Source organism: Harmonia axyridis, chromosome 7 (genome assembly GCF_914767665.1).
Source record: "Harmonia axyridis chromosome 7, icHarAxyr1.1, whole genome shotgun sequence".
Lineage (NCBI taxonomy): Eukaryota > Metazoa > Arthropoda > Insecta > Coleoptera > Coccinellidae > Harmonia > Harmonia axyridis.
Window position 1 is genome coordinate 482,838 of NC_059507.1, and position 14,052 is coordinate 496,889.

Genomic DNA, 14,052 nt, shown 5'->3' on the forward strand with positions numbered 1-14,052 from the left:
CAAATGCGGCAGTTTTGTTTGTTGACGTAGCCATTCAACCAGAAGTGCGCTTCATCGTTAAACAAAATAAAATGGACGTAGTGCGCGATACGTATTCCGCACAGAACCATTATTTTCGAAATAAAATTGCACTATTTGCAAGCGTTGTTCAGGCGTGAGTCTATTCATGATGAATTGCCAAACCAAACTGAGAATAAATCACTTGACAGCTGTTGAATCGGTCGCCATCTTGAACAGTAATGCCAACTTAAAGTTATATACCTGAGCAAAAAACCTATGTGTCTAAATTTTCCTCTGCATAATTTTTCGAAGCTTATGTTCAGGACTGATCTGAGGAGTCTCTTCTAATTGATAAAAATACATTTCACTATTGAGTTATTTCCCAAAAATACAACGAAACAAGCAAAATTTCCTAGTCGTGTTATTTCTCGAACAGACGATCATAATTGGCCACTGAGATCTCATGATTTAACACCTTTTGACTTTTTTCTTTGGGGCCACGTGAAAAATAAGGTATATGCCAATGCTTCACAATCGATTCAATGCTTTAAAGATGAAACTGTTGAAGTTATCGAGAACATATAGCCGCAAATGTTAGAATTGGTCTTGGAAAATTTTATAAAAAGGATGTGGTGCTGCAATCGTAGTTGCGGTAGCCAATTCGCTGATTACGGTTTCCATCATTAATGGTAAAGGTGCCTTCCTCTTTACAATGAAATAAACATCCATTGATTTCTCTTGAAATATACTCGTTTTTTCAATCAAAATGAAACCTCCCATTGGATCTAGCCAGCTTAGGAACATAGTGTGCGATTTTTCCGTGGTGGAATGTTCGGATTTCGATTTTCCAGAGCAGTTGCAGATAATACTCGGTGGTGCAACGACCCAAACATGTAGGCAGTAAGAAAAAATAAATTTTTCAGGTGCAAGTAGTTCGGGACTTAGTGAAGTGATTTGATTTTAGTAGCTCAGGTGCAACTAATTCTCTTATAGTGGGCGTCGATCGTATTTGGTGAGTATCAATTGAAGATAGAACAAAAGAGATTCATTTCAATACAAATTTCGTAAATTTCCCATTATATTTCATAAGGATTGGAATATAAGATTTTATAGAGAAGAAGATAAACCTTCAGTATATTTTCATAAAAATATCACACTAAATATCGCACCTCTCGTGTTGTCATCGATCTTAACCCTAGAATGGATACTTGAGGTATCCCAATACTCCCTTGGAACGTAATGAAGTATAGATCTCAAAGAAACATACATTGACTAACAATGAAGAATAATGAATACACAAATTGCAAACATTCTTACAGTGTTCAGGGCATCAACTTCAAAATATTTCTCACAACAAATTTCAGGTTTTTTGTCATGAGACCTAGGGCAAAGATGACATCTAGTTTGCTGCTGAACTTGTTTTGACTGATCATGAAGCTCCTTTGGTTGGTGTTCATTACTATCAATAATATCTTACCTCAATCGTTAACGGACAGAACCAATTCTCAACAATTAATTGATTTTTTTTCAGTAAGGATTGTAACTTCAAGTTTGTATGTAAATTTGCTGTTGTTTCTGAATAAACTATATCAATTCTTTAGGCGAATTTATCATAGATTTCTGTTCGGTGTGCATTTATTTGTTTTTTTTTATAGAAAGGAAACTGGGATGATAGTTTTTTTTTTTCTATTAGTCAAAAGGGACGCCGGTATTTCTGTTTTAATCTATGTGGTTTTTGGGCTGGTGGTGCGATTTTACCTAAATTATTTGAAAATGAGAATTATGAATTGTGCTACCGAGCTATGAATATTGTTCTTCCTCTTCACAATGGAATGAACATCCATTCATTTCCCTTAAAATATACTTGTTTTTTATTATCAAAATGACAATTCCTATTGGAAAACTCTTTATTTTAAATCTTCGTCAGAAATTGAATAATGCGAATTTGGCAGGAAATATAGATAATATGTTTCGATTTATTCATGGAAATTTGCTGAATTTCCATAGTTCATTTTTTGTTATCGTATCTTCTGCGATTCACATAAAAATTCCTTCGATGACAAGGTTCTTTTTTATTTACATATGAAAGCACCATATATGCAAATTTAATGCAAAATCGATTGTTATTGTACACTCCTACGAAGGAATTTATGAACTTTTAAAAAACTTCATAACAACTTCTACACAGGAAATTCTTGCTGGAAATTTTAACGATAAATCTATAAAAAATGCATCAATGATAAGACATCATTCATTTAAAAGTATTGATGGCAAAAGTCATCCATCTATGTTACAAGTTTGAGCATCAAGCAAGTCGGAAGTTGAAAGCGCCTTTTGTGTAAAGATCGAATTGAAATGTTTCAAAGCTGCAGAAACAAAAACAAGTAGGAAGTTTATTCATTAGTCAGAGATGAACATATGTTTCCAGTTCTATTTCGGGTAATTCCTGTCAACGCTTTTTTTCCTCGAGTATCTTAAACGACAATTCCAATACTGAACGTGCTCTTCAAATATTTCAGAATATCTTAACAAGTATTTTATGGTCTACTGCCTCGATGTAATTATGTACTACGTGAATTTAATATGTGGTTGCAGCAATTATGAGATTTTGTCAAAAGAATAATTCGCCAATATGACTTGGTACTTTCAAAAGTACTGTTTTATTATACAGGGTGTTCCACCATTGATGCTCTATTACGGTCAAGCGCTGAAATTTTCGATTTTTTTCCAACACAACATCATTAGGCTCCATCAGAGCAATATTCTCAAATGGTTGGGAAGTATACCGGGTGTACCAAAAAAGTCTAAATGATCAAACATGTTTTTTCTCATGGTTTTTTCTTGAATTTTCTCATTGCACAAAATAAATTAATAAGTTTGTTTGAATATTCATGTGCTTACCGTTTTTGAAGTATTTCCATTTTCCATATATTGGAAGGTCTTTGGAAAAACCTTATGACCCCATAATGAGAACTTGAGAGTGATTCTTAAAAAAATGTCAGTAAGTATTGACTTTTTGATAAATATTGAGAACTCTACTGGGTGTTCAAAATGAGATGAATCTTTGATGAGTAATTCAGACGTTAATATTGGACTTATACCAAATGGAACACTCTTCGAAAATATGATAATAAAATTCAATAATTATTAAAAAAATGAAATATAGGGTGTGCCATACGGAATAAGCCTGATATTAACGTTTGAATGAGTCATCAATGAATTGTCTCATTTTGAACACCCAGTAGAGTTCTGAATGGTTATCAAGAAGGCAGTATGCTTATACTGTTCTTCTAGTATTCAGTTTCCAAAAACCCTTCAATATATGAAGAAACGAATTATATAAAAAACAATATGTTTTGAACATAGAACTTGTAAAAATCAATATAAGAAATAGGGTGTTCCAAAAGAAAAAACATATTTGGTCATTTATACTGTCGAGAAAATTCGAAAATTTCAGTGCTTAACCGCAAAAGAGCGTCGCGTCAATGGAGGAACATCCTGTATGTATGAATCGAATAATTTCAATCGACGTGTTTCAGTATTCTTCCAGGATGTTCCATTTAAAATATCAGAGGTGATTTTTTGAAGATGTGGCAACATTACATTGTTAAGAGTTGTATTAAATCTTGAATTTTCTCCATAAACGTCTCATTTTCTATAAATCATGAATCAGCCTGTGCATTGTCATTGTATCCCACCAAAAATTTGAATGCCATTTATTGGAAATTCCAATGGAAGATTTCGACCTTCGATCGGACAAAAACGTCCATATACAGGGTGTCCCAATATCGATGGCCTATTAGACGTTTCTGGAAAACTAATCATAATTTTAAGCTGAAAATTTGCATATTAGAATTTGAGACAATGATCTTTCTCCCTAAAATATTTTTAGATCTCTACAACTTCCGGTTATACCGGAAACACACTACTACTTTCTTATTTCAAATGGCACACCCAATATATTATTGCATCACTAGATAGCTTTTTTGATGGCAATTTCGGCAATATGCCATACCTTGGGTTAAAATTCAACGGTTCATGAGTTATTGGGATTCTTATGAAAAAAAGGTGGCGATAAGCACTCACATTTTTTTTAATATTTCAGCAGAAAAACCTTTTTTCGAAAAAAATTTGTTTTGTTTCGATTACGCAAATACGTAGTATTATGAGACTGTTTTTGGCTTGGAGCAAAAATGTACAGGGTGTTTATAAGAGGATCATGAACTTGGACAACTCAACTTCATCAAAACTAAAGATTTTCAAATTGGAACCTATATTTTTTATTATTTCAGTCGATTCTACGAACGAAAATAGTGGGGATTACTTCAGCAAACCCTATACCTAAAATGAATACTTCAAGAGTTATCGGGGAAGAACTTCAAATAAGGAAAAACCGCTATTTATGACTGTGGGAATAGCTGTCTGTTACTTCCGTAAAACACAAAAAGAAAATAAAATTCGATGTTTGGATAACTAAATTTTACATTTCATGAATTTCAATTAATTTTTCGTTGGTATTGTTGAGAAATCCATAAACCAATACAATTTTCAATTACGAATAATTCATTACAATTCTTGGTATGTCAAATTTAGTTATGAAAACATCGAATTTTATTTTCTTTTTGTGTTTTACGGAAGTAACAGACAGTTATTCCCACAGTTATAAATAGCGGTTTTTCCTCATTTGAAGTTCTTCCCCGATAACTCTTGAAATATTCATTTTGGGTATAGGGTTTGCTTTAGTAACCCCCACTATTTTTGTACGTAGAATCGACTGAAATAATAAAAAATATAGGTTCTAATTTGAAAATCTTGAGTTTTGATGAATTTGAGTTGTCCAAGTTCATGATCCTCTTATAAACACCCTGTACATTTTTGGTCCAAGCCGAAAACAGTCTTATAATACTACGTTTTTGCGTAATCGAAACAAAACAAATTTTTTTCGAAAAAGGCTGTTTCTGCTGAAATATTAAAAAAAAATATGAGTCCTCATCGCCACCTTTTTTTTCATAAGAATCCCAATAACTCATGAACCGTTGAGTTTTTACCCAAGGTATGGCATATTGCCGAAATTGCCATCAAAAAAGGTATCTAATGATGCAATAATATACTGGGTGTGCCATTTGTAATAAGGAAGTAGTAGTCTGTTTCCGGTATAACCGGAAATTGTAGAGATCTGAAAATATTTTAGGGAGAAAGATCATTGTCTCAAACCCCAATAAGCAAATTTTCGGCTCAAAATTATGATTAGTTTTCCAGAAACGTCTAATAGGCCATCGAGTTTGGGACACCCTGTATTTGTAGGGGCGATGTTATTGCAACGTATATTTATGAAGGGAGCCACCCCCTTCGCCGGCACTGGAATGGGAAGGGTCTGCGCACAGCCCACAGCCGGCAGTTTAGGGACTGCCATCCATAGGGCCCCATAAGGCACATGGCACATGTCATGAGCCTGCAGCCGGGGCATTGTAGTGGAACCGAAAGTGAGAATTGTGATTAAATTCGCAAACTTTGCATCTAGAAGCCGCTTACGAAACAGTGCAATTTTGAATCATATGTTATTTACTTGGATTATGTTATGAACAGTGCGTCAATGTTTCCAGATGGTTTGGATATAAGGAGACAGTTCAAATATCGAGTGTTACAGATGTTGAGTGATTTTATGTTCGGGATGAATAGAAGTGGGAGGATGCTTAGATTTGAATGCAGTATGTGATTGAAAAACCAGTGTGAGTTTCGATATACATATTTTCAAGCAAGACAAATTATAATTTCATCTATACTTAGGGTGTTTCACTGGATTTTACTGAAAATGTACCTAAGGCATTGCAGTGAGTCTGAATTCTGAATCAGTTGTCGAAATATGTCCTAAGTATATTGGTTCAAGAGATACAGGCTGTTTTACGTATTTTCTAGCAAACTTCTTGAACGCCTTTATGGATTTTAATGAAAATTTCAGGAAATTAACAAAGGATGAAGTCCAATATTCACTTTTAGTGACTAATCGATAACGCAAAATAATATCTTTTATGTTACATGTTGTAAAACACCCTATACATCGATTTTTTGCAAGACAAAATTACAGTAAATACATTATGAAGAGAAGCCCAATTAGAAACACACTTCTTAACAATATTTTAGGTACCATTGAAAATTGAGTACATTTCGATTTACAGAGAGGCAAACCCTCACCACAAGATGTAAACATAATTGAATATGTATAATGTGATGAAAGATAGCAGTGGCGGCACATAGGGGTGGGCGGCGCCTACTTTGTGAATTATTTAGTGCATCTTTCGGTTGAAATTGAAAATAAATTCAATTTTTTTTTGTTATTCATTTGATTTCCCTGAACGATGTCCATCTATAATTAATTTATGAAAATAAAGGGTTTTTCAATAAGATGTTTCATTTTGATATTGAATAAATGAGTATATTTCAAGAGAATTCAATGAATATTTATTTCTTTGTAAAGAGGAAAGTATGCCATTAAGGATGGAAAACAATATGTTCTCGAGAACTTCGTGAATTCCATCCTTAAACTCTTGAATCGATTGTGGAGCATTGGCCTAGACTTTATCTATCACGTGGCCCCCAAAGAAAAAGTCTAATCGTGTTAAATCACAAGATCTTGGAGGCCAATTCACAGGTTCGAAACGTGTCTTTCAATAAATCGATTGTGGTACGAGCTGTGTGACATGTTGCGCCGTCTTGTTGGAACCACAGCTCCTGGACATCATGGTTGTTCAATTCAGGAATGAAAAAGTTAGTAATCATGGCTCTATACCGATCACCATTGACTGTAACATTCTGGCCATCATCGTTTTTGAACAAGTACGGACCAATGATTCCACCAGCCCATAAAGCGCACCAAACAGTCGGTTTTTCTGGATGTAACGGTGTTTCGACATACACTTGAGGATAAGTATGTATTCCGCACAGAACCATTATTTTCGAAATAAAATTGCACTATTTGCAAGCGTTGTTCAGGCGTGAGTCTATTCATAATGAATTGCCAAACCAAACTGAGAATAAATCACTTGACAGCTGTTAAATCGGTCGCCATCTTGAACAGTAAGGCCAACTTAAAGTTATATACCTCGAAAAAAAAACACCCGTTACAAAAGTGACAGACGTCCAGATTGCTGGCAATTCGAAATGAAACCTCATATTGGAAAATCCTATTAGAATATAATCATCCATATACTGAAACGCTATTCTAAACAAACATATTTTCTTCCAAGGTCAAATCAATCTTAACCCCTAGGGGGGTAGAAACTCATCAAGAACCTCGTACGCCATCTATTCCAATGAATGTCACATAACTATCCACCCCTTAAAATCAAATTATCCCAGTACGTAATCACGTTTATCTCCATAAAAATTGTTTGGATGTGCACCAGCAATCGGAGTCTGCTCTATCTACGTATGCCTCATCGATTGGAGTCTATATGATGCCAGAAACAGGAGCGGAAGAGAGAGACACATCCAGACGATGGTTCCATGCAATGTAATTCCTATTGAGTCAGGGAAACTCCCCCTCTTGGTGAAAATGGGTTCGTGCGGGATCTCACCCCCGTGTAAAACGATATTGCCAGACTTAAACCCGAATATGGCTGCGGTGTTGTCTGTAGTTTTTAATTGAGTTCATGGCTTCGACCATTTAGGGTCATTCGAGGTTCGTTTTAAATTTTAAGCTGGGGGTAGAAACTTACAATTTTTTTATGTAAACTTAGAAATTGTTTGAGGCAAAAGTTCAACTCGCCACTGAAATTGGTACTGCTTCATTTTGACCAATAAAAAATTGTTTTCTCCGAAATTTTACTTAGCAGCTGAATAATTACATAAGATATGAAACGAACTTCAACTTGAAAATTCTTATTTTTGGTATTCAAAGTCTGAAAAAGTTGAAAATCAGTATAGTGAGGGACTGTTTCATCTTTTGCTGATGAAATCCCGGATATGAATCTAGAAGATAACAAATGGTTATCCATATTGTGGCCCAGATTTCACAGCCCTATTTCAGTGACATACAGGGTGATTCACCGGGATGGCCTAGTAGACGTTTATGGAAAACTAATCATAATTTTGAGCTGAAAATTTACATATTGGGGTTTGAGACAATGATCTTTCTCCCTAAAATAATTTCAGATCTCTCCAACTTCCGGTTATACCGGAAACAGACTACTACTTCCTTATTTCAAATGGCACACCCAGTATATTATTGCATCATTAGATGCAATTTTGATGACAATTTCGGCAATATGCCATACCTCGGATAAAAACTCAACGGTTCATGAGTTAATGGGATTCTTTAAAAAAAATGGTGGCGAAGAAGACATTTTTTTAAATATTAATATAAGGTTTTTTCAAAAAAAGTTTTTTCTTTTTCGATTCTGCAAATATGTAGTATTATAAAACACTCTTTATAAGGTCTATTACCAATGCTCCACAATTCCTTAAAGATGGAATGGTTGAAGTTATCGAGGATATATGGTTGAAGTTATAGGATATACCGCAACTTTGCGAATTGGTAATGGAAAATTTTATGAAAAACACGTCGTTATAATCAAGAGGTATCCTTATCTCCGTAATGACCCTGAAATTATTTCAACTGCATTCTGACTTAATTGTTCCTAGAAAAGGAATGTAGGTAAATAAAAAGATTTCAATCCACACGTTCAATCCAATAAGGCGTGAAAAATTTGAAAGTTATCCTTTAACGACCTTGATATTGACCTATACCACTTCTTATTGTACGTGTTAGTAATAAAATTGATATGTATTTGATTACGAAAAGGAAATCTGTCCCACCGGATGTTAACGTAGGAGAGAAGACGATACACTGCCCTTGTTAAAACGAATATTTTATTGAAATGAGCATCGTTTTAATTCAGCTCAGGTTGTATTCTCAACAATCGAGAGTACTAATGTTTCATACAATATGCAAACGAAACAGGACAAAGAAAGTTTTTTCACCGAATAAGGAATTGGGGATATTTATCTAGTGACCTTCTTCATTTTCGAAGAAGTAAGGGGCAATCACTCCACCAGACCATATTACACACCATGAAGTGATTTGTTATGGATATAATGGCCTCTAAGTAATTACATGAGGATTTTAACTGCCCCATATGCGACAATTTTGCTTGTTCCTTATCCAAACGTTGTGGTTTAAGTACCCAATCGGCATCTGTCCTAAGCCTTACATGGTGAGCTGGGACAGTCGATTCTACGTACAAAAATAGTGAGGGTTACATAAGTAAACCTTATAAATGGTGTTTTTTTTAGAGCTATAGAACTTTATATTGCAATAAAACAACGATGGATTATTCGATTAACATGAATTTTATTTATCCGCAAGATAATCCTGTGGCATTACATTTTAAATATGATTTCTGGCATATGACCGCCACGGCTGGCTCGGATGTAGTCCAATCTGGACTTTTTCCAACATTTGTGGCCGTATATCGGCAATAACACGGCGATTGTTGTCTTCCAAATGGTCAAGAGTTTGTGGCTTATCCGCATAGACCAATGACTTTACATAGCCCCACAGAAAGTAGTCTAGCGGTGTTGAATCACAAGATCTTCACAGGTCCAAAACGTGAAATTAGGCGGTCACCAAACGTGTCTTTAAATAAATCGATTGTGGCACGAGCTGTGTGACATGTTGCGCCGTCTTGTTGAAACCACAGCTCCTGGACATCATGGTTGTTCAATTCAGGAATGAAAAAATTAGTAATCATGGCTCTATACCGAAGACCATTGACTGTAACGTTCTGGCCATCATCGTTTTTGAAAGAGTACGGACCAATGATTCCACCAGCTCATAAAGCGCACCAAACGGTCAGTTTTTCTGGATGTAACGGTGTTTCGACATACACTTGAGGATTAGCTTCACTCCAAATATGGCAGTTTTGTTTGTTGACGTAGCCATTCAACCAGAAGTGCGCTTCATCGCTAATGGACGTAGTGCGCGATACGTATTGAGTCTGTTCATGATGAATTGCCAAACCAAACTGAGAATAAATCACTTGACAGCTGTTAAATCTGTCGCCATCTTGAACAGTTATGCCAACTTAAAGTTATATACCTCGAAAAAAATACCCGTTACAACCATTCCATCTTCAAAGTCTTGGATCGATTGTGGAGCATTGGCATAGACTTTATATTTCACGCAGCCCCAAAAAAAGTCTAAAGGTATTGAATCACAAGATCTCGTTAGCCAATAGTGATTTCGTTTTCGAGAAAAAACAAGGCCAGGAAACTTCTCTCGTAAAATTGCGCTTGTTTAGTTGCTTGTTTGGCACTTTTGGCGCAATCTTGTTGAAAGAAAATGTCGCTCACATCGTAATCTCCCAATTCCAGCCAGAAAAAAATATTAATCATGGCCTAATCGCCAAGATCGACGAGGAATTGACAAACCTGCATTTTCGTCAACACTATTGACTACAACAGCAATATTTTCAGTTGTTCTTGAGCGACGCACACGGTTTCGATTCTCCATATCACTAACTTGTCCCTCCAACAACCCAAAAGTTCATTATTTTTGCGAACTGTGACTGATAACCATTTTTGTAGTGAATTTTAACAGTTTCAGTGCGTTGTTGAATTGTTTATCGTTCTAATTTTAGTAGTGGCGTAGTTTTCACTTATCAAATGTCAAAAAATCACAGTCTCAAATGTAACAGCTGCCATAAGATAGCGGGCTATTCAAAATGAAACCTCTTATTGAAAAACCATATATTATGTTGAATGATTTATCACTTTATTCTCTTCGAAAAATTTTCCCTATTTGAATTCATACTGTTGCTCCACATAAGCGTTGCATTTCCATAGCAGTCTATGGATTATGTAAATTTGAATCCAGATATCAGAAGCATGGTGCTTTTGGAAGAGATAATTATTGATTTCAGTTAGTCGTCGAGTGGAATATTCAAGGTTGAAATTACTAAATTAGATAACCATTTTGCCTGCTGGCATAAGAGGATATTCTTCGACAATCAAGTTTGAAAGGAATTTGGTTTCACTTTCTGCGTGATTTGGGAGATTTCTTTTTTTTTTTTTGGACGGGTACTGTAAAAATCCTGTTCATGCAGAATGATAAATCAGGAAGTAAATCCTGCTCACGTATATTATTAGATAATTTGATAATTAATGAAAAATTTATTCGTTTCAGGTACAAACTGTTATCTACAACCGTCAAACTGGTAAGTTGATGCGATAAACATTTCGACACTATCTATATGCCTTCAAAACAGAGGAAGAAATCGTTATAACAACATTAGGCAGCTATGAAAATGGAGAAATTTTAACGAAGTTGATAATGGATTGAAATATTGTCGTAATCTTTTATGCAAAGTTTTTGCGATTATAATCATAATGAAATGACCTCCAAATTTAATAATTTTTTAATTATATGTGCAGGGTGGACAAATTGCGATGTTTTAGCACTACAACTTTCAAACCAGAGGAGATAGACAAAATCTGATACCCCATTCTCGTTCTCTTTTTCTTGAGAAACTAACAAGTGTAGTATCAATTTTTGGCCACCTTATGTTTTCGAGTTATAAGCGAAAATTGGAAAAATGACAATATCGGACAGAATTTATATATCTGCTAATACTGATGATAGCTCTGAAATTGAAACATCGTAGAGGCACTTTTCGAAGTAGAATCCAGTGGCGTACTCGTCTTTTTAACAGGATTTTTAATTACGAAGCTATGACCCAAAGTTGAGTTTTTTCAAATGGGAACACTAGATTTCTGTGCCATTTTTTGAAAGCTTAATTTTTCCTGATTTCAAAAATATATAACATCGTCCTTTTTTTTTTTGATCCGGTAGCAGATACGACAAAACTACAAGAAACCAAAAAGTGCAGTGCTAAACCAAAGTTTTTTTTCACATTTTTTCGAAACTACCAGCGGTCCATCAAAAAAAAAGTTCTAGAGAAAAGAAGTGGGCACCCTGTAGATTTGCATTCAAAATTAACATATCACATGATGAAAACTTCGAATTGAAATAACTATTTCAAATTTGAGTTGAATATCTTGTGAAGGGAATGTGCTATGAGAGAAAACTTGAAAAAACATCAAACTTCAACATCCTGTGTCTCGAAAACAAAGCGTATGCGGTTTATAGGACACCCAGTATACTAATTTGATATAGTAACTGTCAAATAATCATCACAAAAGCCACCATTACTGAACCAATAAACACATCTTGCTCAACTTATGCTATCAAAAGGAATAAATTACATTCGACATAAAAAAAGAACACATATGTTCAAAATACGGGCGAATTTGGGTGAGCGAGTAATTTAAATTCAACATATGAAGCATGTAATTTATTTTATGTCCTTTTTCACCTTCAACACATTCTAATCGATTCTATTGAATGCTGGAAATCAAATGTACGGTATAATTCCATCGCAAATCAAGGGGTGCGACTAACACTTTTTCCAAGTGTGATAGGTTTAAGCGGTAATAAAACCAAAAAAGAAGTAAGTAGTGTCCTTGGTGGTCATTACATCCTATCAAAGTTAACTGAGGAGCGAGACATCAATTTAATTGTAGTAATAAATCATTTCGAATATATAAAATTGACTCGCTCTGCTCGCCGAAGGGGCTCCGCCCCTTGGACCCCGTCACTATGCCGGTAGATCCTTCACTGGGTATCCCTCTAGAAAATAAAAGATTTTTTTCGGAAACCTTGTATCGTTAGCTGATTTCAGACGATTCACTCGGTATACTATGCTGATTCTAGGGTGGAAATCTATATGATTTTTTTTCCTAGAACATACCGTTTGGCCCTTGCTCACATGAAAATATTTGATGCAAATAACTTCCCATGACGACAAATCAAGGGCGGTCCTAGCCTTAAATTTTGAGGAGGTTCGCCGTTATGAGCTTCGAGTATTTCTATGGGACCAAATCCCAGATTATACCGATATCAAGCCTTACCTCTCAAAAATATTTATATTTAGATATTCATATGAATATTTATATAAGGCGTACAACTTTGCGTCCGCCGTTTTGCAATAGATGGCTGTAACGGTAAGTGGTAGTAGAAATAAATATGTAGTAGATGTCAGACAATAAGTTTAGGTATTTGTGAACATAACGCCATTGACATGTTAGTCGATTTGTGTCTGCATCATAAAGTTATTCACGATCAACCATGTTAGCTTACGAGCCAAATTCTCGTCATTTGCGGGAGGTTTCAATTTTCTACTAAAATATATAGTGAGAACGATATTGGTGGAAGAACGTACCAACGATATTGTTTATGTCTAGGTTTAGTTATTTTCTGGTACATCAGTAAAATGGCTTGTTCCGTTTGATTAAATAAATAAAGAAATAGATGAGTGGTTTCAACGCTTCAAGAATGGTGATTTTGATGTCGAAGACCAGTATCGCGGTGAAAGAGAGAAGTTTTTTGAAGATGCAGAATTGGAGGCAATAATTGATCAAGACTCATGTCAAACGCAACAATAATTGTAGGATCAATAGGAGTGTCACTAAAAGCCATTTCAAAACGCCTGAAAGTCATAGGAATGACTCAGAAACAAGGAAATTGGGTGCGGTACGAGTTAAAGCCGCGAGGTGTTTGAACGACGTTTATTTACTTGTGAACAGCTGCTTGCAAGACAAAGACGGAAGGGGTTTCTGCATCGGATTGGGACTGGAGACGAAAAATGGATTCATTACGATAATCCCAAGCGCATAAAATCATGAGGATATCCTGACAATGCTTCCACATCGACGGCCAAACCGTATATTCACGGTTCTAAGGTCATGCTCAGTATTTGGTGGGACCAGCTCGGCGAAGTGTATTATGACTGAAAGAATCACAGGCGATCGTTATCGAACGCAATTAATGCGTTTGTACCGAGCATTGAAAAACAAACCGTCGCAATACAACGAGAGAGAAGATGAATTGATTTTACTGCATGACAATGCTCGACCCCATGTTGCGAAAGTAGTCAAGATATACTTGGAAACGTTAAAATGGGAATTCCTACCCCACAACCCTACCCGACGTATTCT

At 35.4% G+C, this 14,052-nt stretch overlaps 1 protein-coding gene across 2 annotated transcripts in view; it reads left to right on the forward strand.

Annotated features, from left to right (window-relative positions):
* The first annotated feature begins 811 nt into the window (after positions 1-811).
* Positions 812-14,052, forward strand: part of LOC123683800 (disheveled-associated activator of morphogenesis 1) — a 49,843-nt gene continuing 36,602 nt past the window's right edge. The window contains exons 1-2 of one of the 2 annotated variants that reach the window (XM_045622703.1): positions 812-1,012; positions 11,183-11,213. Coding sequence is in view for 1 of the 2 variants with exons in the window: in XM_045622701.1 (XP_045478657.1) it covers positions 5,704-5,729; positions 11,183-11,213 (57 nt within the window). In the remaining variant the exon portion in view is untranslated. Of the gene's footprint in view, positions 1,013-5,545; positions 5,730-11,182; positions 11,214-14,052 lie in introns of those variants that run through there. The other variant, XM_045622701.1, reaches the window with a different exon arrangement.